Source organism: Lepisosteus oculatus, chromosome 2 (assembly GCF_040954835.1).
Source record: "Lepisosteus oculatus isolate fLepOcu1 chromosome 2, fLepOcu1.hap2, whole genome shotgun sequence".
NCBI lineage: Eukaryota > Metazoa > Chordata > Actinopteri > Semionotiformes > Lepisosteidae > Lepisosteus > Lepisosteus oculatus.
Window position 1 is genome coordinate 72,212,525 of NC_090697.1, and position 27,591 is coordinate 72,240,115.

The 27,591-nt window shown below is 41.6% G+C and overlaps 1 protein-coding gene across 7 annotated transcripts; it reads right to left on the reverse strand.

Moving 5' to 3' along the window:
- Window positions 1–3,300: 3,300 nt before the first annotated feature.
- On the reverse strand, window positions 3,301–27,539 carry entpd4 (ectonucleoside triphosphate diphosphohydrolase 4). 7 transcript variants are annotated; one of them, XR_011183237.1, is made up of 14 exons: window positions 26,917–27,539; window positions 26,166–26,297; window positions 25,470–25,667; window positions 23,980–24,185; window positions 23,241–23,391; window positions 22,556–22,659; window positions 22,052–22,111; window positions 21,426–21,580; window positions 19,992–20,158; window positions 19,314–19,638; window positions 18,683–18,768; window positions 18,054–18,215; window positions 16,777–17,290; window positions 3,301–8,192 (listed from the first exon to the last, which is right to left on the reverse strand). XR_011183237.1 is itself a non-coding variant. In XM_069182860.1 (14 exons), exons 3-14 carry the CDS (start codon window positions 26,171–26,173, stop codon window positions 17,044–17,046), a joined length of 1,869 nt encoding a protein of 622 aa, XP_069038961.1. In that variant the 5' UTR covers window positions 26,174–26,297; window positions 26,917–27,062; window positions 27,405–27,539; the 3' UTR covers window positions 13,025–17,043. The 7 variants fall into 7 exon arrangements, 5 of the variants coding, with proteins under 5 accessions (XP_069038961.1, XP_069038951.1, XP_006625547.2 ...); XR_011183239.1 differs by lacking the exon at window positions 3,301–8,192 and adding an exon at window positions 12,370–12,754; XM_069182860.1 differs by lacking the exon at window positions 3,301–8,192 and having other exon boundaries at window positions 13,025–17,290; window positions 26,917–27,062; window positions 27,405–27,539.
- Between the last annotated feature and the right edge of the window lie 52 nt (window positions 27,540–27,591).

Below are 27,591 nucleotides of genomic sequence, written 5' to 3' on the forward strand. Positions count from 1 at the left end.
ATTCCTGATGAACGCCTACAGCATTTTTGGCATTTGATTACCAACCACAGAATTCTCATTTTAGCTTAAAACACCTTTGCTCTAGGTTTTGATTTGACTATTTGGATTATCTAAGGTATTTGCAGTTTAACATATATGTAAAAATTACATGTTTATCTAGAATGGACACAATATCAAAACAAGAATGCTCTCAAGAATCAACAAGATTACATCAGTTGTACATTTAAAAGTGTAATGTTAATACTGCCATGTGCTAAATGGTTGTTTACTGTAGAAACGCCTCACCTAGGCCATTATTGCTTTTTAATTTTATTGATTTTCCTTCAACAAAATTCATTTTATCTTGAAAAGAAAAGTGACAATTCATTAAACCAATTAAGGTCAAAGAGCAAAATCTGAAGACCCAGGTGCAGATTTGCTGTGAGAAATTACAATACTATAATATGAAAATCAGAGCCTTAAGGAGGGAAAAGCCTGAATCTGTTCCCCTGTGTGTAATTTATTTTGTTCTGATTAGTATGGTCCAATTTTGTGGAGATAGGTTGCTGTCAACCATCACTCTTGTTCATTGATGACTTCAGTCTTGTTCTTTCACAGAAGCAGAAACAGATCTAGCTGGCTGGCCTTACTGTGCCTAAAATTCTGCTGGTGCTTTCTTTAGTAACCTCTGCATTCCCTGTGGCTTGGCCTTTTGTGGTATTAACTATAAAGAGCTTTCTGTCTTGTCGATTCATGGTGTTGCAGAGAGACGTCCGGAGACTGTTGCTGTCTTAGGTTTTGGGTCTCAGATTTGATTCTGGCCTGGGATGCATTGTGTGTGGAGTTTGCATGTGCTCCTTGTGGTTGCATGGGTTTTTTGCTATGTGTTCCAGTGTCCTCCAGTCATCCAAAGACATGCTGTCTGCTGTTAGCGAGACGTGTGCCCTAAAAGGTTTCTACAGACATGATGTGACTGGGAAACAGAAAAATACAACATTTAACATCCACCATGAATTGATCCTGTTGTCGTACAGGAATTGTTTCTGGCTCCTACATCTCTCAAGCGGCATACAAAACGAATTTATCCTAATAAGGTTTTGGGCATGACAGCAGAACACCCAGCTGGTAGAACATTCAGTTTTGTATGCCTAAAGGCACTTTACAAGTCACATAACAATCTAAAACATGATTTTGTATTATACAGCACACTTCAATTCCTTTATCAGCTCACCAACATTTAAACAATTCCATGGAGGTTGAACATACTGAGGCTGTTGCTTTGCTCCATTGAGTAAGGCCCTAACCAGGTGGGTGGGGTGCTGGACCAGCACTTTGGGTGGATCTTGAAGATTAGCAGGGCTGTGGCCCTTCCTATCATGGGACATCTGCTGAAGAAGGGATGGGAAAGAGCGCTGAGAAAGAGGCAAGAGTACACAGATAATGGACAGACAATCTGCAGACTCATCCCCCATCTCCCCAGTAACACCCCTTCAACCCCTGGAGCACCCCAGGGCTCAAGGCAGCAAGACCGAAACCAGCTGGGGGACTGACTAATCCAAATGTGCTGTTCAGACACGACCGGCTCTGCCAAAACCAGACCCCTCTAAGGTTCATTCTCGAGATTGTTTTTTTTTTTATTTGCTTGCTGGTTTTCAAAATCTCTCAGATGAATACCGGTAAACATTCATACAGATCAGGTTCCAATATCTGGAATAGCTATAAAGATAAAAAAAACACGAAAGTGTGTGGCTCCCCTATCTCGCAAACAAATCTGGTGCCAGGCTCTGTTCTCGCTGTCTGACACCCTGTGGTGAAGAACAGTTGTAAAACATTGTATAGATGTCTGAAAAGAACTTAATAAAATTAGGAGAAGTTGGAAGCCTGAGCTGAAAGCATCCTAAGCACGTTTCAGCTACTGAAGAGTGATCTCATTGCTGATGCGGTTTGTACCCAAGCTCATTGTGCCCTGTTGGAAGGCTGTGAAGGTGCCGGGGTAGCTGATTTCCTGTTCTCAGTGGATATCTTTCTCACCATACTGAATGCCAGGCAGCATTCTCGCTGGGCAGGTTTGGAGCACACGCATGCTCCCTGAGCCACTGAAATTCGAGACAACTGCCACATACATTGCAGGAAGTGCTAGCTAACTGTGTGGCAGGTGCACAGCAGCCAATTTATGCATTCACAGCATGTCTACTTGGAAGAAGAGGGGGCTCTAAACGTACAGTGGCATAGTATTCTAAACACCTTGCAATGATTTTAGCAAACTGGATATCCAAGTATTAAATGTGATCACTAAAATAAGGGTGAGGAACAAAATAAAGGAATTATCCCTTAGTGCATTTTGAACAATACAAAATTGGCTTTTTGCTCTGAATGCTCAAAGACAAAACCCATGAAACACCCTGATCAAACTTTTTCGTCAAGACAGACTCTCCCTGTTGCTGTACAAAAGTCTTATTTCCTTAAAATCCCTAAAATCAGAAAAATCCCTTCGGTCTCACATGCCTCCTGATGCAACAGTGGGACTCAGAGGAAACAGATTGTGAAGTGCATTCCGGGAGCTGGATTACTTTAACTTAAAAGCCAGGATCATACTCTTCCACACTGGACACAATCGTTCAACACAAGTCATGTGAAACACAGTCATATGGAGAGGCCTGAGGGGGATATGGGCTCTTAGCAGTATACAGAGGGTCTTTCAGTAACTACACTGGGAACAGCAAAGCCTCTTAACTGTGCTACTCTGTACAGCTGTGGACATGGGAATGACATGGATAAAGCTCTAAAGGATGAGGACTTTTTATGACTATTTTTTCATTTCATGACAGTTTACCTTCTTTTAAAGTGATAATCAACCGGCATTAGCCATTCCTAACAGAATGTTGTCTGTCAAGGCATCTGAGCTGTTCCTAAAGATGCAGCTTTAGCAGGATCTGTTTTTGTCATTGCGTAGAACACGTTTTCATAAAATAAAAACACACTGCACAGAAACTCCCCCATGTCTTACTATAATAAAAATAAATAATACATTAAAATGTCTTTGTCTAAAACATGAACAGATGCCTTATTAAGACCTAAATTTGACATTTTCACAGGTTTACCACAGGTTTTTCCCAGGACGCTCAATTAGAAAATACTGAAGTAATGTCCTTCTCTTACATTTTAATTAAGAAATCGTGTAAAACCTACGTACGTCCGACTAAAAGTCAGATAAGAATAAAAACTACAACCACAGTTTGAAGGATACAATTTCATCAAAAGAAATGCTCCTGGAAACACCAAAGTGAGCTGATCATTTAAACAGGACACATGAACACGTGCTCTGTTTTCCTCCTGCAATGGACTAGATAGATAGATACTTTATTGATCCCGTGAGGGAAATTGCAGTGCAACAGCAGCTTAACACACACAACACAGCCACAGTGTAACGAATTATATAATAATAGTACAATACATACAATACAATACAAGAGTTACTCACAGTCCGGACACACAAAGAACAAACTAGAACAGAACAGTACACAGAAAAATCGTATCACACATATGAATATAAATATAGATGTAAATATAGATATAGATATAAATATAAATGTATACTAGCGTCCCATTCAGACTCTACCCTGCCTTATGCCCATTGCTTGCAGGGATAGGCTCCTGCTGCCCCAGATCTGAATTTGAGGAACAGATAGGAAATGGATAATAATTCCTTACACTTATATAGTGCTTTTCTGGACACTCCACTCAAAGCGCTTTACAGGTAAAGGGGACTCCCCTCCACCACCACCAGTGTGTAGCCCCCACCTGGACAGCAGCCAAAGTGCACCAGAACACTCTGCCACACACCAGCTATCAGTGGGGAGGAGAACAGAGTGATGAAGCCAGTTCATAGATGGGGATTATTAGGAGGGATTTTTAATGACCACAGAGAGTCAATACCTCAGTTTAATGTCTCATCCTAAAAATGGCACCTCAATTACAGTATAGAGTCCCCATCACTATACTGGGACATTAGGACCCACACAGACCACAGGGTGAGTGTCCCCTGCTGGCCCCACTAACACCTCTTCCAGCAGCAACCTTAACTTTCCCAGGAGGTCTCTCATCCAAGTACTGACCAGGCTCACACCTGCTGAGCTTCAGTGGGTTGCCACTTGTGAGTTGCTGGGTGATCTAGCTGCTGGATACGGACATGTGTTAAGTTACAAATGAAATGGAACATATCTGCCCTTACTGTAGCTCAAGTGGTTTCTGGTTGCTGATTGACAGCAGGACTTCATCTGGCCAGAACAGCGACTTCAACAAGATGGCTCGGTTCCAGGGTTCCACGGTTCCAAGCTCATGCGACTGTTTGTGTAAAGAAGCACCTTCTGTTTTCAGCTGCATTTCCCTGTAGTTTCCACTTGTGACCTCTGCTGATTCTCATACAGGTCCTCCAGGTTGACTCTCAGTCCCCTTGAGGATTGTGAATCCTTGACTCAGAAATCCTCCAATGTCTTTGCCGTTCAAAAATAAAAACTAAAATGAAATGACTGAGGCCAGAGTCAATACACGAAAATGGATCTGATGGGCATTTTTTACATTCATTGTACATACCCTCTGAATAATTCACCCACTGACACACTTGTGGCTGTCATGGGCTCTCATTGGAGCCCAGAAGGTTGAATTACATCGCCACCCCCAGTGCCAGCATTTTCCCCTCACTTCAGAATACTTTAGCACCAGCACTGACTGGATGCTGTCAAAATGTAAGGACAGTCCAGACACAAAACACCAGACACCAAACTATTAATGTTCAGAAAAACAGTGCCCAAACGAGAGGGATTCACAGATTCTAGAACCTCACTACTGCTTTACACCTGTTTTTTCCAAGACCCTGGGACAAATCATCAGTACCCACAGCATATGATTGGTCAGTCATTCGTCCCACACTGTGATTTTTGTAAAAGTGCTTCTCCCCACCAGTCTCCTGCATCTTACTCATGAAACTCCTGATGACTGACTAAGACTTATGCAGGACTTGGCAATAAAATGAATATGGTTTCTTTCAGTAATATGGAGTTTCAGCACAATGCTTTTTTAAAAACATATATAAGAATTTTATTTATATCACCACAACCAGGGCAAGGGGACACAAGGGGGATGGATATTTCTATTATTTCTGACAAGACTCAGCTTTTCTTAATTTGGCTTCGTTCAAGCCCATGAATGGAAAAAATGTTACAGACTTCCCTGCAGTGTGGCAGAGCTGCTGCTGAGAGCGATTAGAAGATATTGGTACAAGTACAAGTACATTTGTTCGACTGTCTAAATCTCTCCAAAAACTCCCCATGTTGCACAGCGTTTGCCTGTGTCATTAATTTATTCAGGTTTTATCTGCCCCTGTGGGTGCTCCTCACTTTATATGCATTTGAGCAATTCTGCCTTTCCAGGGAATGACTTAGTTCAAGCAGGCCACATGTCTTGGTATACATTCCCACACACCCTCACTTCCACATGTCCTATCACACTGCGTGTGCTCTGCTGAAACTCAAGCCCACTATCACAGCTGGCTGCACTTTTTCAGAGAGCTACAACAAAGGTGTTCCTTGACTACAGCACAGAGTTCACAACATACCAACATGGATTCCCTCCTGCTGTTTTTTATGCAGCGGGCAGCGCAACTATCTTTCTGTTGACCACAAGCATTATCAAGGGCCAACCAGGATGAGATACTCAGATGCCTACAAGGACACAGTTCAACGCAGCCTCCAGCAGTTGGGTTAACAGACAGTAGAAGCACCCTAAAAATAAACAAAACTACTGGGACAGCTGGCTGGAATTGGGGGCATGCCTGTTATTAAAATACTAATTGTAATAAACTACCTAAAGCTCTGTTACCCAGACCTGGTTCTGGTGTAACACAGTTGTCTGTTTTTTGTTGTAACAGAGATCTTAATTAAGCTAATTTAACCAACTGTTCCTGAGCTCCTTTCTTCACTTAGGATCTTGGTTTCACACATAATCTACCTTATGTGCATTATTTCCAAGAAATGTTGTGGCTAAACCCAGTTCCACTTTGATCTAAAATTGATTGCTGGTCTGCTATAACTTTCAAACAGTCAATATAAATTAATAATCTTCATACACAGGTGGCTCTTTGTCAAATGCAAATTATAAGCATTCTTGGTGAGCTATAGGCCAGTTGTTTACACTTTAAGCAAACAACCTAAATGTCAGGAATTCTGAAACCCAGCCTCAGGGTTTCAGTTTCAGGCTAAATGTTATTTCTGACCTTCTTTAACCATTCAAGAGGTGAAACTGATTTAAAAAAAGCAAATAGTTCAATTAACTGTTGCATAAGCTTAATTAATCAAGAGCTCAGCTAGAAGGAAAAAAAACACAGAAGGCACAGTGATACTCCAGGACAGGAAAACAGGCCCACAGGGGCACCTAAATCACTACTCTGAAAGGGTTATGTGGCACTTCGTCTATTTATGACTTTAGGCACACAAGCAGTTCATTAAAAACCCAGTAATAGAAAAGAAAATGTTGTCACAAACAGCACAGTGCATGGAATTGCTTAACTGACAGTTGGTTTGGGGCAATTTTCTAAACAGATGGAGTTATAACTTACTAGCAGCATATTACCCTTATACATTGGAAGAAGCGCTAGGACAATATTATAGATCATATTTCAGACCTTAATTAAATTAGCATTGCTATTCGTTTGCTGAGCAGATGCTTATATCGAGGGCGACGTAGTTATAGAAGAAGAAAACAATCATTTCTCAACGAACACATTAAAAATTAATGACAATAAGGCTATCACAAGCTGGAATTGCAACGCACATTTTTTAACTTAGCAAAACAAAAATAAGAATTAAAACACTATCCCTGTAGCATGAGTACAAAACAGGAATGTAAAACCCTCTCCGACATACTGTACTTCTGTGCTCTTGCAAGAAAGGTTGAACTGTTTTACAAAGTTCGAGTAGGTGTTTTACACGTGTGCTCAAAACCCAATGAGTGACTTGTTCTTACATTGAAACGTCAGCCTGCAGTAGGTGGCGGGCTACCTCGTCTCCCCCTCACGCTGACAGTGAGCTACTGGCTACTGGATGTAGTCAGCAGCTGTGCTAACACGGCTATTACACGCCCTTCGCAAGCTAATGGAACCAGAGAGCCCCCCGGAGAGACGCGCCGACAGTCGGCAAAAGACCTAGGGCACAGGCGCACACGCTTGTATCCCCGCATCGCCGACGACTTATTGTCTCCCTTTCTGTTTGCATGTACTTGCCCTTATTCCATAGAAAGAAATCTCCATGTGCCGCAAAAATAGACCGTAAACATACTGTATTTAGCATTTACGTATTTGGAATAGCATGCCATTTTATTTAAGGAAACAAAAATGTTCGTAACATTTGCCTGGAATTCCGTGAGGACAAAATCTTGCACCTTATCCCTCACACTGAGAATAATAATTGATGGGCCTTTATGTACATTCCCACAAAAACGCTTGTATGACAGACTGCACTCCCAGGAATTTGACTAAGCATGCTAGTATGAATTTTGGGATATCAGGTTAATCACTAATTATCAGAAAGAAAATAATATTCGGTTTCTTGCCTTCATCCGTTGACGTCACTTTGTATAAAGAATGATAAAAACGCTTAAGAATGAATAAACGTTTGAACAATTTCAGGTCAGAAAATGTTGGACACGGAGGTGTCAGTATTTCCCTGGTAGCCTAGAGTTATACCATAGCGCTCTCTAAAGGGGAAAATGGGAAATGCCGCCAGCTAGCGCTTCAGTTGTCAATACTGGCTGAACACTGCGATTGTCAAACAACGAGGTTAGCAGTATTTATCAAGAGTTTTTGAAATACCCTCAGTATATTATAATTGTTGACAACGTTTTTCTCTGTAACAGCATACATTCATCTTAAAATGTGCCCTAACGTGACGCGACAATGAAAAGATTAGAAATCGGTTTGGAACACATTGTCCCTAATGAAATACAGTAACTAGAGATCTCGTCATGTAAACGGACCTTATTGTTCCGGGCTCTCCCTGGCACAGAGACGTCATTGCTGGGGTTACACAGTCACTAGTGCCTGCTTTCTGGGACACTCTTGACCAGTCCAGAGAGTTTTAGTGGTAGCTGGTACCTGCAATAAATATTCCGGGATCCAGATCAGCTCTTTGAAGGGAATTGTTTAATTGTGCCATTTCAGTCTACAAAAGAAAGAAAAAAATAAAAACAATTAATGGATACAAGGAAAAACAGACTGCTAGTACTGTTATCCCTGCGTAAGTAGGAGCCTTATGATGAACTGAAGGACTGTGACTGAACACCGGCTGATCTCAGGCCAGGTGTGTTCAGGGAGGTCAGGGGCTGGCAGGCCCGCCTCTGACAGCCCCTCGTCTCCAGTCCCTCAACGTGCTCGATTAATGACCTCCACTGAGGCCCTGGCTCTGCCTGTCTGCTTGGCAGTCGGCCTGTTGAACTAATTGCTGTTGTTTATTTTAAACATGATTAGCACTGGGAAGCGTGACAAAGCCCCAGCCTTCAATCTGTCTACTTCATCCGACCTACAGACTGAGTTCGAAGGCTTTCTTGGCCTAGAAACTTTGCTCCACCATTTTCTAGGACCAATTGTATAGTTTAAGACTACGTATCTTGAAAGAAACAACATAGATATCCATCCTTTTTCTAACCTGCTTACCCAGGACACACCTGGATGGGATGCCTGGCTATCGCAGGGCACACAAACACATACAGACACAAAAACTCACGCCAGAGCCATTTTTCCCAGAAGCCAATTAACTACAAGCTTGTCTTTGGTCTGTGGGAGGAAACCGGAGCACCAGTAGGAAACCCACATAAGCACAGGGAGAACCATACAGACTCCTCACAGACAGCACCCCAGGTCTGGAAGTGAACCCAGGGCCCCAGCGCTATGAGGCAGCAATGCTCACCACTGTACCACTGTGCTACCCCAACACAGATATGTACAATTAAATGAAATTCATATCTACATTTTAATGATCTGTAAAGATAAAGATAAAAAAATAAGCTGTATTTTACAGTATACAGTATATACATAGAAAAGGCAGAGGAAGGTTAACAACAAAGCAATCATATCTGGTAAGTTCCTTGATGTTTGCCACAGCCTCTCTCTTCGTGTTGGTTAATACAACAACTTATAAAAAAAAAAATCCTTCAGATCAACATAACAGAAACATACACAAATCCACCAGGTTAAGGTGTGTGTAAATTCTAAACAATGGTAAAGCAAAGCAATATACCCAAGAAGAAAAAAAAAAGAACAAGAAAGCTCACTCCGGATGAAAAACACAATTTCACCAAGTGACCTGAGAAACAATTGTGAAGACTAGAGCACATAGCTGTGGAGAAAGTGGCCTGTCATTGTGTTCCCCACACCCATTGCAATCAGGGCCCTGATCGTTGCCTTGGTGACGGGGTCTGGGAGGGGCTGGGCTCATTCCTGTTGAGACCATCACTCATCAGGCTCATCACCGCTGTGGTGGAATTTGAGACAAGGGGTCGGGCAGCAAGACTGCAAACAAAACACCCAGAGATGATGGGGAACGAGGCCACCCATCAACTGAGACAGGCCCGGCTACCAAAACAAAGCCTTTTTTACTACTGTGGAGAACCCTTTTAATGGCGTGACTGATGAAGACAAACGGCCAGCTACTTGTGCTGAGGGTGAGGTGGGCATTGTGTCCGTCTGCGATGAAGTATTCCCGATTGCTTCCTTCCACAGCGCTCTGACTGGGACTCAATTAACTGCCAGGCCGGAAGGGCTTGTACTATTAGTGCACAGCTAAAAATATGTCTGTTGATTTAAAATAAATATGTCTGTTGATTTAAAACTTCAATGGACCCAGAAGAACACAGCCCTGTGAAATGGATTGTCTATGTGAATTCAGGAAGTGGTGAAAGTGAAAAATGTGTTTTTTTGTTTCTTCCTTGACGTCTGACTGAAGTTGCCAAGTATCTTCTGACCTAACCGCAAGAGCTGAGAGCAGGCAAACTTGCAGCTTCCATTCTATTCTATTGTAGGACTTTAGTCCGACCACGGATTCATACATTCAACCACTGAATGTCACCCTTTAACAGTGGAGTAGCTGGGAAAAGTAAAACATCTGTAACAGAATGGAAACAGCAGTAAAGCTGTGCTGAAATCCTGAACTGGCCAATGAGAACAGTGTGAAAGAGTCAGGGGGACAGATGGTTTTTGTGTTACCTCAGAACAGGGGGGATATAAATGAGCAAACTGCATTCAAGCAACCTTTAACCTTTTGCAACTAAGTCAGAGACCGTTGGTCCTACAACGGGCACCGTGGGATATGCAAATTCCATATTTAACGCTGCAAACCTTGCAACTCTTGGTGTGAGTTTTTGGTATCTAATTTCAATGTGTCAGTGTCACAGCTGAAAGCCAACAAATATTTCTGTAAGATTTCTCTCCCAACCACTGACCTGCCAATGGTACATTCAGCCTGGTGAACACGAGCATCTTAATTTGCACCAAAAACTAATTTGTGCCATCTCAAAACATTGAGATAAAGAAATGCCTAGAAACATCTTTCACCTAACATTATTCTCATTATCATCTCTCAGGTGAACATATTGAGCTCCCAGCTACAGTACTAAAGTAAGTACAGTTGTGAAACTCACAACTGGCAATGTACTGAAGCTCAGCAGGTGTGAGCCTGGCCAGTACCTGGATGGGTGACCTCCTGGCAAAGCTAAGGTTGCTGCTGGAAAAGGTGTTATGGGACCAGTAGTGGCCACTTACCCTGTTGTTTGTGTGGGTCCTAGTGCCCCAGTATAGTGGTGGGGAAACTATACTGTAAAAAGGCACCGTCCTTCAGATGAGACATAAAAACAAGGTCCTGACTCTACATGGTCATTAAAAATCACAGGGCATTTCTCAAAAACAGTAGGGCTGTTCCCCTAGTGTCTTTGCCAAATTTCCCCCTGGCATTTACCCATCATGGCCTCCTAATAATCCCTGTCTATGAAATGGCTTCATCACTCTGTTCTCCTCCCCACTGATAGCTGGTGGGCGGTGAGCGTACTGTGTGCACTATGGCTGCCGTCGCATCACCCAGGTGGGGGCTACACATTGGTGGTGGAGGAGAGTTAATTACAGTGATTCTGCTATGATGGGTTTCCATAACCTGAATTGGCTACAATGTGATTAGTGAGCACTTTTCCACAACGCATGACGGCTAGAACGCGATTCAAACGGCGTTAACGGCGATTCAAACGCTGTTTCTTCTGCCTTTCAGCCTGGAATTGATCTCTACTTGTTCCTTTGTAGCCAAAGCACACTGAAATCATTTTCCACTCAAAGTCTGCTGCTCCACTTTTAGGTGAGTCCACATCCATTGGTAATTACACTCTTTTTTATAATCATAAGGCGGCAGTAAAAAGGCATTGTCTGTGGGTCCATCATGCACACAGCTCTTGGCTTGTTTGAGCAGTTTCTTGCCAAACGGATTCAAGAAACCTACTTGTTAACAGCTACAACACAAAGTGAAAACATGCTGCTGAGTGACGGAGGAAAGTGGCTGTAACCCACTGTTCACTGCACATCTACAGAGAGGTCAAAGCCCCCAACTGCTGTCGTTACCCCACCCCTGTCTGCACGTCCTGTGGGTTTAGTGTCGACCTGAGTAAGAGGCCCTACCGGAAACATGCAAAACCACCACAAACAGACAAGTCGGGGCTTTGAAAGAAAGCCCACAGGTGAAAGCTTGGGAATTTGGGAGCGCTTTAACTCAACAACAAAAAAATAGTCATCAACTGCCATCTATTGAAGCAGGTAATGTATACTTTTGGGCCCAAACCAGCTGAGGGCTCCTGTGAGATTGCTTTTTAAGCCCACCTTCAGCTTCCAGCTTCTCTCTCTCTGCCTGCAGAAAGGCGGCGAGATAGCAGGTTTCCCTTCCACTGCAAATATATATATTTTTTAAATAGGCTAAATATGAATCCTTTGATTTTAACTCCTACGATCTGCAAACTTATAAATACAGCACATAAAAGCCCCAGGCATTTGCTTGTTAACACTACTTCATAAAACAGGATTTTCCAGTCTGAAAACTGGCCAAACCTTAATGATTTCTTGTTCTCGATCACAGCCTGACTCGCTTAACCAAAAATCAACCCTACCAGGCTGGTAACGAAATAAAGATGGGCAAAGCCATTTTTTTCTACATTCCTGTCTTGAGTATCTTTGCAAGAAACCTAAAACAGGCAAAAACAAAAAGACAAACCATTCTTAAAGATGTTGCATCCTATTTCAAAGACATCTAACTGGCCTCTTTCACCACTTACTGTACAATTCTGCATAAGATCGAGAAGTTCACTGTAGTTTTATTTTTGCCTTTTGTATCTTCCCTGTTTGGAAATATGAATTGGCTCCTACATTGGTTACAGCAGCGATTCCTGCACTGCACAGGGAGGAGAAGGAAGGACTGACAGGCCCCCTACCAACCATCTCAGCACGCCGCAAGTGCCATGGTGCTTGACTGCTGGGGTTGCCTCTACCTGCGAATCGACTCACACCCATCCCTGAACGCTTGCAGGTGCCTTGCAGTGAAGAGCAGAGGAGTCACTGAGAGAAGAGCCTGCCCTCAGCTGAAGAGCTTTCACCCTACAATCGTGGCGCACTGAATGTGGTGTGTTTCTGCTGCCCTGCTAGAGTGTGGAATAGCTGAGAATTCAATCTGCTCTTCTGGGCTGCAGAGCTCCATCCACACTAGAAGAAAACACATTTAGATGTTGAGCCTCTCAGTTTTGCCAACCACCTTACAGATGGTTGGTAGCCGTAGAAAATCATATGTATACCTAATTTTTTGTCCACGTCATATGAAATATTAGAGCCTAGGGCAATTAAGAATTTGGACTATTTACCAGCTTTGTTGCCGAACCAGTTATAGATTCCACTGTTTTATGGAATGCAATAAATGTGGTTGTTCCACTCTGCTACATGAGGGAGATTTCCAGATGTGAAAAGAAACACATGGTACACAGACAGATTCACTTTATTTTTTTACAGCAACACAAATGCTCAGTCTGAACAATGGCATCACTGTTCTTTGTGAAAACTATTTTAAATTAAGATGTACAATTTCTTATAAATATGGCATCTATTTAAAAAAAGAAATATGTGCATCATAAAAAGTACACCGGAGCTTCAGAAAACGAAGCCAAGTCCAGTTTAAAAAAAAAAGAAAAAAAGACCAGACTTATCTTACATCTGCATTAGAATACACAGAAGGCATTAAACCAAATCAGGGGTTGATAATGAGTTCAGGCTTAGGTGATGAATTAGCAACTTGATTTGCTATTTCATCAGAGAGAACCAGCTTACAAAAAACAAACAGTTACAGCTTCACTAGAAATAAGCACTAGCAAAGGGTAGGTCATTGGCAGTACATTCCCAGATAAACAAAGACTGCTATCACTGCACTACACCACTACACCTCAGGCCTGACCTCAAAGAAAGCAGCATATGTCAAAAGATACTGAATTATGGGGTGCTTATACCACATATGGAGAAAAAGACTGCTTGTGTGATACATCTCAGATAACCAGAAGAGCACAAAAACCCATGAAGAGCCATTGTTTTATCTTCTAAACGAAAGGTTAAATCCCGAAGCCTTTGAGGAACATAAGCCTGCAGGTATGCTGGTATTTTTAGATTGCCAATGGCTACAGATCAACTTAGCAAACTGGTTAAGTGACAGAGCCCTGATGAAACGAGTCCAGAAAGTCTCTGAAGACCTGCAGGATCACAGCTGACTCCCCGTGACCCACTCACATTCACCTCTGCTCCTTCTCTCTGCCCTTATTGCCCTGCTGCAAGGATAAGGCATCATGGCTGTCAGACTATTTTGACCCATAAGGAGACAGTGTTCGTTGTTATTTATCATTTGATAAAAATGACCAACTCAAATCAGAACAGCTCTACCACATGAGAATACACTACTCTTACCGCTCTATAAGAATTTATATAAAGTTTTACAACATCTCAGATTACTGCAGCAGGACTTAATTGTCATCTCGGCTACATTTGCTGCTAACCAGTTCTAATGGACCTCAGATCCGAGTGACTGTGACACACCAGCTGCTTTCAACCATTCTTGTTGGTACAAAATGAAGACAGAGCAATCCTGGCACTTCTGATTTTCATGAAAAAAGACAGTGAAAAGTTGAAAGTTATATTATTTCACCAGTATTTATCAAAGTGGAAAAATACATCAATGACAAATTAATAGTAGAAAAACTGGATTTGAGTTGACAGCATGCCAACTTAAAATTAAGAATGACATGCGACAGAGTTAGTCAAAGTGATCTGAAGTCAGACTACAGATGATCATTTTCTCACATGGCTTCACAGGTAGAGACCAATTACCTAGACAGACCAAACGGTCTCCTCTCATTTTCTTTCTGTTTCCAGTTAAATGGCTAACAAGAGCCTAGTTCCACAAAACACAAAAGCAACACTTTTCACAAGGGCACCAGTTAGCATGCTTGCATTATGGAAAAAAAAACAAACTAATCTGAACAAACTGCAGGCCATCCCGAAATTCCCCTCAATTTTTTTAAACCTAGTTTCATATCGCACCATTTTAAAAACCACCGTCATACTGTGATGGAGCAAACTCCTGTATTTTGCAGCAGAGAAGCGGTCATTTAACACCTCTCTCCCATGGAGATCCTTATCACCTTTATTTACAGTAAGGTTTCAAGTCTTTGGCTACATCATTACCCCAGGGCGATTTGTAGTTCTTCAACTCTGCCCCAATTGCAACGCCTGTATACTTTGTAAGCTACATTCTACGCTTCTGAAACCGTGACAAGCATCTTGAATTTTTATCGGTTGAAAGGCCACTGCAAAATCTTGAACTAAGGAATAAAAGAATCCGCATTTCAAAACCATAAGGTGACAGATGGAACATTTTCAAGAAAGCTTATGTTTCAAGAAAGTCTCAACTGAAGTACAGATCACAAGTTGTCGGCTCCAGGCAAATACATGAAAACCATGTGCCGCTAGTCATTTTAAAAATGAGGAATCTATTTCACTTTTCAACATACCTTTGTATTCAATTAAGCACTTAGCTAAAACTAGTGAACGGAAGAGGATTTTTGTGAGGAGATAAGCCTGATGGCAATTAAGGTTCAATCCTCTTATTTACAGATTTTAACAGTTAAACATCTCTTTAAAATCTTTTTTTTTCAAATTACACACTGAAACCCAAAATCAAGAAAAAGTATGATTAAAATAAATCATGAATGCCTCAAACTTTAAATAATCATCATTGCAGTCTTTTAAAAATGTTCTCAGGAAGGCTAAACCAATCTGGTGTACCTTATTCTTAAAATAAAGTTGAAGTAAACGTTGTCAGAAATATTTGACCTTAAAAATAACGTAAAAGTCAAGTTTCAAATGTGACAGTGTATTATATTGTTCAGTGTTTTAAAATCAAGGTCAAATACATCCAATCCTGAAATGTGTAATTACATGCATGAAGCAGCATGTAATTACATAGATGCAGCATAAAGAGAAAATACTCAACATTTACATCAGGTATTGCCTGATGTAGCTATTTCAGCGTTCTAAATTCCTACTTTTTAAATACAGGTGTATGTTTCATATTTATATCTAAAAATATAATTATAAGCAGTGCATTTTTAAATGATGATGGGTGCATTAACTGCCTTCCTGTAACACAAACATATTTGCAATGAGAGAAACTGAAAATTTAAGAAGGTAGGTAAAAAATGTCCTGAACTGGCTGTGACAGTATATACATAAGTAGCATACATCTGCTTTCACCTGATTAACACTGATGACCTGCACAATTTTTGCTGTCTTTTATTAGTCTCTCTTATTTTCAAGTATCAAGAAAGTGAGTTGGTTTTCCTTGTATCCACCTAAAAAAAGAAATTATTGCACAATGCAAACTGTCAACTCAAATCTGTCCCAGGCCATCAGAAATCCTATACTGTGTGTGATTTTTTTAAAGATTAATTTCAATTTACCCTTAAAGGATGAAATCTTCTCATTTTTAGTTTCATTTTTTGAGTTGTGGGTTTCAATCTCTTTTTAAAGGCTGATCTTCCAGAATTTAACCCCATGTGCTCTGATGTTCCCTCCATTAGCCAACTCTGAATGCTACAGGTGGATCACATTATCCCACACAAAAACGCTATTTAAAATGGGCTATGAACGTCAAATATTAAGGTGCAAATGACCAAATAAAAATGATAGTCTTGCAGCAATCTTGCTGCACAGATCTGGACTTTTTATTTCTGGCAGTCATAATGGGAACAAGGATAAAGTGCAGCAGTCCACTCTTACTGGTAATCGGTTAGCCATTCGCAAAAGCTTGGCTTAGCAGCAAAGATTTTAACTTCAGGTTTAATACTCGCACAGCGCTTTTTGTTAGCATTCAAAACCTGTATTTAGTTAAGGACGGACACTACTGCTTTGCAACTATCTCGTGAAAATTACACAACTGAAGCCAACTCAAGGCTTATTCTGCTCGTTTACCAATCCTCCCAAGTCACTGCACTGCGTGCTCTCACATGGGCACACAGCCTGTCAGCACCCTCTTTATCTTTTGGATGGGGGGTGGGGAGTGCGTGCAGGGTGGCAGACAGTCGACTGCTGGAGTGTTGTTTGCTTTGCTTATGTATTGATGGAAAAGAAACAAAAGACTGACTTAATCTTCACAATATATAAATACATTTAAAAAATTTCACATTGCTTACTTTATCGAAAGAATGAAACACAACACTTAGTAGTAGTCCTGTTCCATCCCAGCAGTGTAGAGCTTGTTATTTATGCAGTCTTCAGCATTCCATGAGCCCAGGGCAGTGTTATCACATTAACTGGTGGTCTGCTCCAGGGAAACGGACCCTCGTGAGATCTCCGGTGTTGGGGGTCAATACTTTGAAAAGCAGCTGTTCTTTTCTTCTTGCGAAGGCTTGGATCTCTCAAGGCCACGCTGGCTGAACCCCTGTACCTGAGCGGGGGTCTTAGAGAGTGACGGGGATCGCGGAAGCACCCCGCCCTTCTTCTAGCCACAGCGTGGAAGATGAGGAAGAGGAGGAGAGCCCGTTGCGCAGCATGCGACGATGGATTCGCCGCAGGCGGAGCAGGTAGAGGAGGATGGACAGCAGCACTACTAGGAAACATGCCAGGAAGAGATAGTGATTGATGACGAAGGTGAAGCTTCCTCTCCAGTGAGAGTGCGCCCCCTTCAGGATCTCCTGCTGGATGTCCCTGCGAAAGACCATAATACAGACACACTATGGCAAATGCAACACAGCAAATGTGGCCTTTGGTGTCTGAGCGACTCTACAGTTCTTAAACCCAATAAGGGAAAAAGTAATGAGTCCACTTGTGAATTCTAGATACAGTCAGACAAGAAGGAAGCAGAAGTGGAAGCTTGTTAAACATAAACATTAATGCACAAGTTTAATTGCCAACCTGCTGTGCTTAATGCAGCGCTGTATAATCCTGGTAAAGGAGGACTTGTAGCTTTTCAAGGGGTATTTAGAACAGCACCAACTGAAGAGGTGGGAGAAGCTTTTAAATTGCAGTTAAGCCAGTAAATAGCTGGTTCAGTTCATTAAGAGGTATTTAGGGAATAAATGTAGGTTTAATATAGGTGTTTAGGGAATATCTGTATCACACCTGCCTTCCAGGAGCAGGACTGGACACTGTGTGTTTAATTCATAGCTTTCTTTTTTCCTTAACATTTAGGGAAAGAACATTCTATCATGCCGGAGATTTGGAAGGGGTCTATAAGTGGGACCTCCATATTCAGTCCACAAAGGACAATGTGTTGGAATGGCATGTTCCAACAGATGGCAGTAGAGCACTGCACATCAGTAAATCATTCAAGATGGTGCTTTAAAACACAGCCTCAGGGCATACTGAAGAAACCCACTTGCAAGAAAAAATATTAGCTTTTTGTTCTAAAATGTGGGCAAGAGAGAGATTGCATTTAGCCATAAAACATAAACTGAGCAGTGCCCTTTACCTCAAGGGAAGGAACCGTGTTCTGTAGAGGATGGCACCCAGGGTCCACTGCACCTCCTTGTCATAGACCAGCAGGGCTGTCTTCATGTTTCTGTATTCCGTTGGGAAGGAGAACCCCAAGTGAAACACTGCGTACATCCAAGCTGACTTAAAACACTGGTACCTGAAGAAGGAAAGGGATGTCTTACAACAATCATTTTGAAAGGACTACCTTCCTGAAAGACGCGTGGGGCTGCATAACCTAAGAGCTATGTCAGTGGGGATCTTTAAAATCCTAAAGGATTTTCACAGGTAATGCAATTAAAACAACGAAACAAAACTCAAATCTCTGAATGAATTAATTTAACTTCGTTATTACCTTTCCCAAAGAAAGTGCCTAAACGAGTTTATTGTGAAACTGTTGTGCTAAAGGGTGGCTTTTAATCATAGGCTTATTATCTTTTAAAAAAATGTTAATGCTCATTAAGAACAGGGGTCCCAACTGAAAAGAATTAATTAACCATAGAAAGTCGAACAACACCTGTGTTATAGAGTATTGTCTTCGTTTCAAAACCTTCACTTTGGGAGGGCCAACTGGTTTTACTTGAACATGATGTTTGTAAAAAGATTAACAGCCACTGGAAGACCTACTTAAGTCTGTGCAGGTCTGCATGAGAGGCGTACAGACCCCGATCAAACCTCTCCCTCAGGGTTTTCCACTTGGTGGTACAGTAACTCTACGGGGGAAAAAAAGAGAATGTCAAGTAAAACATTGCAGGCTGAAAAATATCAACAGCTTGACTCCACTTATCGGGATTAAATTAAACATGTAACTCAATGTACTCTGAAGTCTTAATCAGAATGTGCTCATGTACAAACAGTACTTTTACCTTTTGTCTCTTATTACATTCGTTTAATACTACACTGCCTTGCTACTTTCTTTGTGTGATGGCCAGATCTACATTTGAGTTTACATTTTTACACTCTTTTTCCAATTCATTCCTGAACAGACAAGCTATTCAAGCTGAATAACTATACCCTTTCACTGATGCTGGGAGGATATGTTCTTCTGAATTCCTTGTAAATTCAAACTAGCAACAAAAAAAAAGCACTAAGCACTTAATACACACATCAATGTGAAATAACTGAATAAATACATCTTCTGGGTCTCTACTCCTTGATCCTGTGACTCACTGCAGTGCAGGACTAGGGTCGCTGTCCACAGCTTTAGGACTGAACCCTTTCTCAGAAGTCACCATGGGACTATGACCAGGAGCTGTACCTTGGCAGCACGAGAGTACTTGGTGGCGTTATAATCGCCGCCCATGCGCAGCACATCCTCAGTGCAGTAGTAAAACTCCGAGAACCCGTAGAACTGGCTATTCTGGTAGTCAATGGGTGGCTGGTAGACACCGTTGAGAGAGGTCTGGGTCTCATTGGTCTTGTTCATGAAGGGCTGCAGGACCAGCTGGCAGTGGTCGAAATCGCCGGTGCCCCGCAGGAACAGGCTCTGCCCTCCCTGCTCGATCTTGTCCTCCAGATCCAGCGGCAGGCACGGGTCCAAGAAAGGAGTCTCCGACGACTCGCCCACGTGCCTCCCCAGCAGCCTGCCGGAGGAGGAGAAGGAGGACACCCAGAACACGATGTTAAAGACTGGACACTCCTAAAACTCCAGGAGGTGACATCTCCGTTCAAGGAAGCTGGGCACTGTTCACAGGAGGTCAAAAAACTTCACCATCTCAAGAATTAGGTTAAACATTCAGCTAGGAAACTGAAATAACTGCAGCAAGGAAAGTAAGACGTTATTTACCAGCATAATGCACTTCAAACTTGGCAAGTTTTTGTAGCAAATTCAGAGAATAAAATACTCTTGGGATTGAACTCCTTCAGGACAGGAAATGGAGCAGTTAGTGCCAAGTCTGCCAGCCACTGGTAGAAAGCACTAATGATCTGTGCTTACTTGTTCTCCATTAAGGTCTTGCTCACGATGCTCTCCTCGTATCTCTGCCTGGCTGCGTTACCCCCAAACCCCAGGAAGGTGGAGACGTACACACGGTACACATGCTCTGTGCGGTGTGCGTCGCAGCCCAGGTTAAACTCTGCCAGCAGGTTCTTGGCCACTTCCTCCTGCAAGAGGTTCAATATCAGCGCAGGAATCCCCTCCCTCTTGCCCAACCTCCCATTAACGTGGGTGCCTTCAATCAAACCCAAAAACGTCTATTAACCACGTATTAGTAGGTAAGCATCCTCTTCAATTATCCATTATTTACAAGATACACATAAAGAAAACTATTTTCAAGAAGTCAAAAAGATCTCATGGTACACAGGATCAAGATGCTGGCTTGTGCCTGGATAGAGGAGTCAGCATTAATTAATACGGATTTTAAGCCAGTTAGTTGTGTTCTAGTGTATAACTATGCATCTTTTTTCCGAATTTGTTGGGCGATGATGAGTTCACCATTAGACTGGTCCAATAGGACAATACTTCTGTAGCAACATGTCAATACAAAGTTGATTTAACCAGGTGGCTTTTCTCATGCTGCTGGGTTTAAAATAAAAGTTAGCCTACTGTTAAGTTGACAGAGAAATTTTTGATTCAAATCAACTTAAAAAAATAAATCATAACGGGTGAAACACTCCTCACTGCAAGCAATCTAAAAAGAGTGTAGATTCCATCACATCCCTCTATTGGGTTAATGCAATCTCAGGAAACACAGGCCAATATGCAAGTGGGGACTTCCGATGATACTTTCCGGTATTCTGCTTGAGATGGTGGCAACCTTAGCTAATGCTGCAAATTCAGAGAACAAATTCTCTTGACATCATCAATCTTAACCTGAGAAGTATAAGGTGTAATATGATGCCATTTTACAAAATCTATGCCACCATTTGCGTTAATAATTTACCTATGATGAAAAGAGAACACTAATATCATCACAAATTCTTTAGGATGCAGAGCCTCAGCTGTGCATTTTCTTCTTTTGTTTTGTGAAACTGCGGTGTCATTTTAGAATGACAGAAAGGTTCTGTATAGGCAAGGTCTTTAGTCATAAGGTAATCATGCTTCTATGTTAAAGTAAATCCACTTTGAGCATGGTTTCATACAACACCTCATTTTCAAACAGAATCAGATTAACCGTGACAGCCTTTTGTGTTCATCAGTGGCCAAACTGCAAGCCCAGTCATGCACTCTGCTTAGCGGACACTGCAGGCTGCGGTTAGCCCTTCCCTTGTCACCACTGTCAGGGGAAGATGGTGCTACACTCCAGAGCGAGGGAGGGAGGGGGGGGGGGAGAGATTCAGGAACGGGCTGGGACAAGGGTGGGGTAGGATAAAATGGAGTAAGCCAAACATAAAAAAACACAAAAGAAGGAAAAGTGGTGTGGATAATAACCTGCTGTGAAGAGGCAAAGCTTACAGTTTGGGGCACTTCGTACGCGATCTGCGTGGAGACACCTCCCATGTCCAGCACACCTGCTGTCCTCTTGCGGACTAGCGCCTCCTGGTGGTCACTGCCAGGGACCTGCACCTCCACTAGAGCCTCCTCTTCTGCAGTAGAGACAGAAAGAGGTAAGGGGGTCAAAAGGGGGTGGAACGTTAAAGATTTGTTAGCATGTAGAATGTTTTTAGTAAAAAAAAAAGCATTTGTGTCAATAGAGTTTAAATAAAATAGAACCATCTGTACCAAGAATGGCCAACTCTTGACTACAGCTCAGTGGTACGCAGTCACAGTCCTGTGGAACCCCAGTGTCTACTGGTTCTTTGGTTCAACTAGCTGAACTAGTAATTACTCATGCTAACTGATGCCTTGAATTCATCTGCCTGCTTTCTCAGACTTTTGCTTACCTTTTTCTGCATCTGAAACTAGAATTGAAAATACTCAACTTTAAGGATCAGAACATTAATAAGTCAATATTTAGCTCCACAGTTTATGTAGTCTCTCCTCAGCTTATTTCTGTATAAACAGCTCTAAAAAAAAATTAAATCAAAAATGTAAATAAAAATATTCCTGATACTTACCATCTTCTATGTGATCAAATCTTCCAAGAACAAAGTTGATGCCAATCCACGCATAGACACCTTTTAAAGACAGATGGATTAACGACATTTTAGGACTTACTCTTTTTTTTGGAAGGTAAAGTATTTCTTTTCCCTGATGCTTCATTCCATATTAAATATTAAACATGCTAAAATAATATTTGATATACGTGTTCCATTTCTAGCTTTTGTCTGAAAAAGTTTTGAATTCCATATTTTATTCTTCTCAGGATGGATTGAAATATGCATGCATTATTAAAAAAAATACACTTGTGGTGGGCTGCTCATTATGTGATCCTTCCAGTCCACCACCATTATGTTGTACAGGGGTCCTGATTATATTCTTTACATTGATATTGTTAAGAGAAAAAGCACAGCTATAGAGTGCACTCTCTTATTCTGTACCAGTGTACTAATAACCATTTACTCAGTTCCTACCACAATATTCTAGGCAATACCTGCAACACTACCAGACATCACACTCACCCTCTTGTTTCCCCGATATCACTTCCACATGGGAATCCGAGAACAGGAAGTTGAAATGCACGGGAATATCAGTCCGCAGATCTTCGAGCAGGGCTTCCTGTTGACTGCAAATCATGACACAGTATCAGTGTCCAGATCTCCATTCTTGGCAACTTATGAATAGAACCACGGAGCAAAATGCTTCTTAGGAAAAATAACATTTAGTGAATTTCCTACATGAGAAGTCTTCTTAGTACTATGTCTGTTAATCAAATACATTAAAAATGATCATTTAACCACTAGACCAAAGAAACAGTTGGATTTAAATGATGTGGAGACAGCTTTATACTTTACAGTGAATCTGGCTGAACACTTATCCTGATAATCATGTGACTGGTTATCAGGCGACACAAGAATCACTCACTCAGTAAGCTTTGCAAACTGGCAGAGACACCAGCCTGATGCTGAAAACATCATTTCTACTCTTGGATTCAAGGCAATACAGGACAGCAGCATCATTCCAGAGAGAAAAAATGACAGATAAGTCATTTTGAGACTTAAAATATACAGTAGTTCTCAAAAGAGGCTCATTAAGAGACAGAAAGGTGCAAGTATGACAATGTGAAATCAAGCAGCTAAAGCAGAAGATTAACAAAGGTGTTTGACATCTGACAGCTACAACACCAGTTAGTTTTTTTTGCAGTACCTCTCAGGCAGGACTCTCATTCCTGCAGTACAGAGGATATAAAGAGGGGTTTCCTGGTGCTTGCTCTTGGGAATGTGCTGTGCAGCAAAGCTCAGCAAGGGGTAAATATAATCACTGGCTTTTTCTGGAGCTGTGGCTAATTCAGAGATGCCTGCAAACAAACACAAAAAGAGACCACATTATTGAAATACCACTAAGACCAAAAGTAGTTAAGAAGGTACAATGCTAACCAAAGGCTCAGGTTGTAGAGGAGAAAGTCAAAAGAGCCCAAAGAAGGACATATCACATTACTGCTTTTTTCCTGTTTTTTTGTTGTTGTTTTTTTAATTGGTCACTTGCATGATGAAACTTGTTTCTAAAGCACTTCATTCCAGGTCTGGTAATCATATAACCTTCACAGACCTGGAGAAAAACTTAACTTATTTTTGTTTCAGTTGATCCACTGCGGTTGGGAGTGTCCCTGATTAATTACTATAATCCCTATTCAACTGGCCATTAAACAGTGAAGAGGCTCAAAATCAGCTTGACCTGGAAGTCTCTTAAAGATGTGCGCTTTTCTTTAAGCAGGGGAAAAAGTTGTAAGAAAAAGTTCCAAAACAAGTATTAATCCTACAGTATTTAAATAATGTTTATATGAATGTTGCCCCTCTTGAATGCTCTGAATTCCACTTTTGGAGACTGACTATTCTTTTTTCTCCCCCTCACAGGGCACAGGAGGGTCAGGGGAGGTCAGTCCCACCTGGCTTGATCTTCATCACGACGGGCTTCCTGTTCTGGTCTCTCATCTGGCGGATGTCCAGCAGGTCGTGAGGGTTGCCGTTGTGCCGGGGCCAGCAGTACACAAACACGCGGGAGCCACTGCTGCCACAGTCCACCACGATGCCGTAATTGAGGTTCGGGTTCCCAGTATCTGTGGCCTCCACATCGGTCACTCGGGCCAGATACCTGAGATGGACACACACAGCCAGAGATCAGGGGTGCTGGAAGGGGGAAGACCTCATTGCAAAAAACCATAGCATCGCCCGCCCTCTGACTGCACTGCAAGTCATTCAAAACATACATTTCAGTTTAGTGCAATGGGCAATGGAATGAAGGTGGAATGAAGGTGACAAGACAGGTGACTTAGCAAAGACAACTTTTTGTGAAAAAGATTAGATTACTTCAAGGGGAGAGGCAATGCTATTGTCATATTTTGGGGCTAGAAAGAACCAGCATTGATAAGTACATTTCAAACAACAATAAAAGTCAAATGTGCACAGTAACTTGTAAGATGTCCAATTTATACCACAAAATAGAAAAAAATCCTAGATATGTGCAGAACCATGTTCTGCGATTCAGAACGAGGCAACAAAACTTCGGGTGATGCGAGTGGCCCTATGACACTGTAAACAAGCAGGGTGGTGAATACATCTCTTTTAATCCAATAGAAATAATGCCCTTGATTTTGCCCGCATATAGTCCTTGTTAACTCTGCATGCAGATCACGTTGGAACATTTCTGCAGTGAAAAGCCTGTTGCACAACCTGTTTTTATTCACTCATCCATCATATTACATTAGTCATTACTGAGACTAGTAAGCAGGAAGGACCGTATCATGTCGCTATTCTTGGTCACTCGAATGCGAGTTTGCAACAACCTGGCAACCTACAGTAATTTCAAAGTCCACGATTTATTAATTAGAAAAGAAATTACAAATTTCTTTAACATCAACGAAGCTACCCGAGATTTAAAATCCAGTCTGAAAAATTGGAACTGCAGTCCCCCTTTAAAAAAAAAAAAAAAAGGTCAATAACAGGTGAAACAAAAGCACTACAATAGAATTAAGTTACTTGGTCCCGTTTCTGAAATTTCTTCCTGTTATACAAAGCTCACCTGCTAAGCAACGCAGCACTATCAGTGTCCTGTGTAACAGTGCACTCTTTGTATTCCTAGTCAGGAGAGCAGTAGGAAATATTTTAAAGCTGAGGTTGCAGGTATCTAAATCCACACCACTTTTAACTCTCACTTCTCCTGTTTTACTTCAAGTTGGGCTTAAAATTAGTTTTCTCCCTCAAGATCATTTAAAACTAGAAACGTACTCAAAACAGAAATATCCAATACCTGGGACTGGGCTGTATACAAGAGCATGCCGTTTATTCAAGGACTTGAAATGTCTCATACAGCTTTTCACTGGGAGTCCATTGCTATCCCTGGGGGCCACTGAGTCCCCCTTCCCCGTAAGGCACCCACCTGTGGAACTGCTTGTCCCTGTGCAGCCAGCTGTGCTTGCCCTTGCCCAGGACCAGCAGCAGATACAGCACACACAGTGTGCCCACCAGCAGCACCAAGAACAGGAACTGCCTGAGAGAGAGGCAGGGCAGGCGAGGCAGGCCCACAGGGGAAAGGCTGAAGTGCCAGGAAGCAGGGAAGAGACAGGAGAAACTGATCCTGGAAAAGAGAGAGAGTGCACACCACTCACACATGTGCATTTAGGGCGGGACATAACTTTCTGTGCTTGGCACCCATCAGGCGTACAACCCGAGCACTCTCAACATCCATGGTAGATCCACTTTTTATTTCACTAGTGCCCTCACTTGAAGAATGAATTTGACTACAGCGACAAATTACAAGTCTGTTTCCGCTTCTGAATTCAGAACGCAGAATGATTTCTGCATTTGATTTTTAGCGAAGAGCTTGATAACTTGCCTTTGGAAACAATAATTTTGTCCATGCTGTCAAAACCCTAGATCTAACACTGATCCTGAACTAAAGGTAGCCAACAAGAGCTGCTTATAAATTGTTATTTTTCCATTACTATACCCTGTTTTTAAGTACTTACATTTAATGTATTTTTAGATATTATCCTGGATAAGACAAGTAAAATTATATATACACTATATGTACTGTAGGCTGGTTATGCATAGACTCCAGGTGTATAACACTTACCTCCCCATGTTTGGGAGTCTCCTTAGTTCCAAGTTACCCACAATCCAAAGGCTTGGGTAGAGAAAATATCTCGGAGCATTCTTATAAGTTGAACGTTGAACACACTGCCACCTGAAGGACACCGCTCTCAAACTGGGAAAGGAAAAAACACAATATAAAACTTAGAATCTTCACCTGCCTTTCATTTTTGACCATCAAACCTTTATTCCGTCAGCAAAAAGTAACCTACAGTGCGATTTGTGCTGAAACCAAGCGGTTTTAACAAGCTTTAGATCAAGTTTTCGAACTATGAGGATCCTATTGCCATAATAAAATCATTCACAAAGAGCTGATGACAATTGTTTTTAATTGCTTTCCCATATTTAATTTCAAAAAGAGAATGCAAAACAACTGAGGCCCACACAGGGAGGTGAAGATAGCGAAGATCACCTTCATCCGCTATGTACCCTAAACTCCTCAACGAACACAACCAGATTGTCGGTTAGTCTCTGATATGCTCTTACCGCACACTTGAGCACACCCGAAATACAGGCAGCTGATCTGCGTACACCTGTATAGCTCTTATTGCGTCACTAAGCGCTAAACTATATATTGCAACACTTTTTTGTGTGTGTTTCGGCTGTAGTTAATACATTTTTCCATGTCTCGATAGCCTGGACCTTTATATACTACAATTGCGTTTACTGCCTCATTTAAAAAAAAACTGTATCAAGGAGAACTTCTTTACAAATTCACTATACTGTTTTCTTACCTGGTTTTATTTTCTGGCCGCTGCTGATGTGTCGGACTGCCAGGTACGACTTCCCATCTGCTACGTCTCAGGTGCGGTTCCACTCATTGATGTCAAACTTCCTCTTACGCAATGCACTTTGAGACGTCTCAAATGTTTCTACGGATCTACGCAAAGTTGTCTCATACTTTAAGAAACTGCCACCATTTTGGCTCAAGAAACAACCCGGCATTAAGTACTGTACATTGAGCCTTTCAGAGCCAACATGAAGAACACAGATGGTCGTTTCCTAGTTAGTCGCTATAAATGTTGGATGATACCGGTGACATTCATTGCCAATGTTCAAGAACAGATAAAAAACTAAAATGAAAAAAAAAGCGTTATCTGATTTCAAATTAAAATACAAAAAACTAAATAGTGAGTTACATAATATCCGCATATTATTCGTGCATTAACTAAAAATGTTGTAACCTTAACCAAATCAAATTTTATACGTAACTGACGTTTACCTGTTGGTGTACGCTGAAAACAACGAAGACTCAAAACATAACCTTTAAAATAAACCAAGGTTATCTTTTCAACTCGTTTTCAGAAAATCCATCAACGTATCATACGAATACTACAACATAATGCTCTACGCATGCGTCTTATATATTGAAAAACTTTATTGGTATGCTTTCGCCTGTACTAATACAC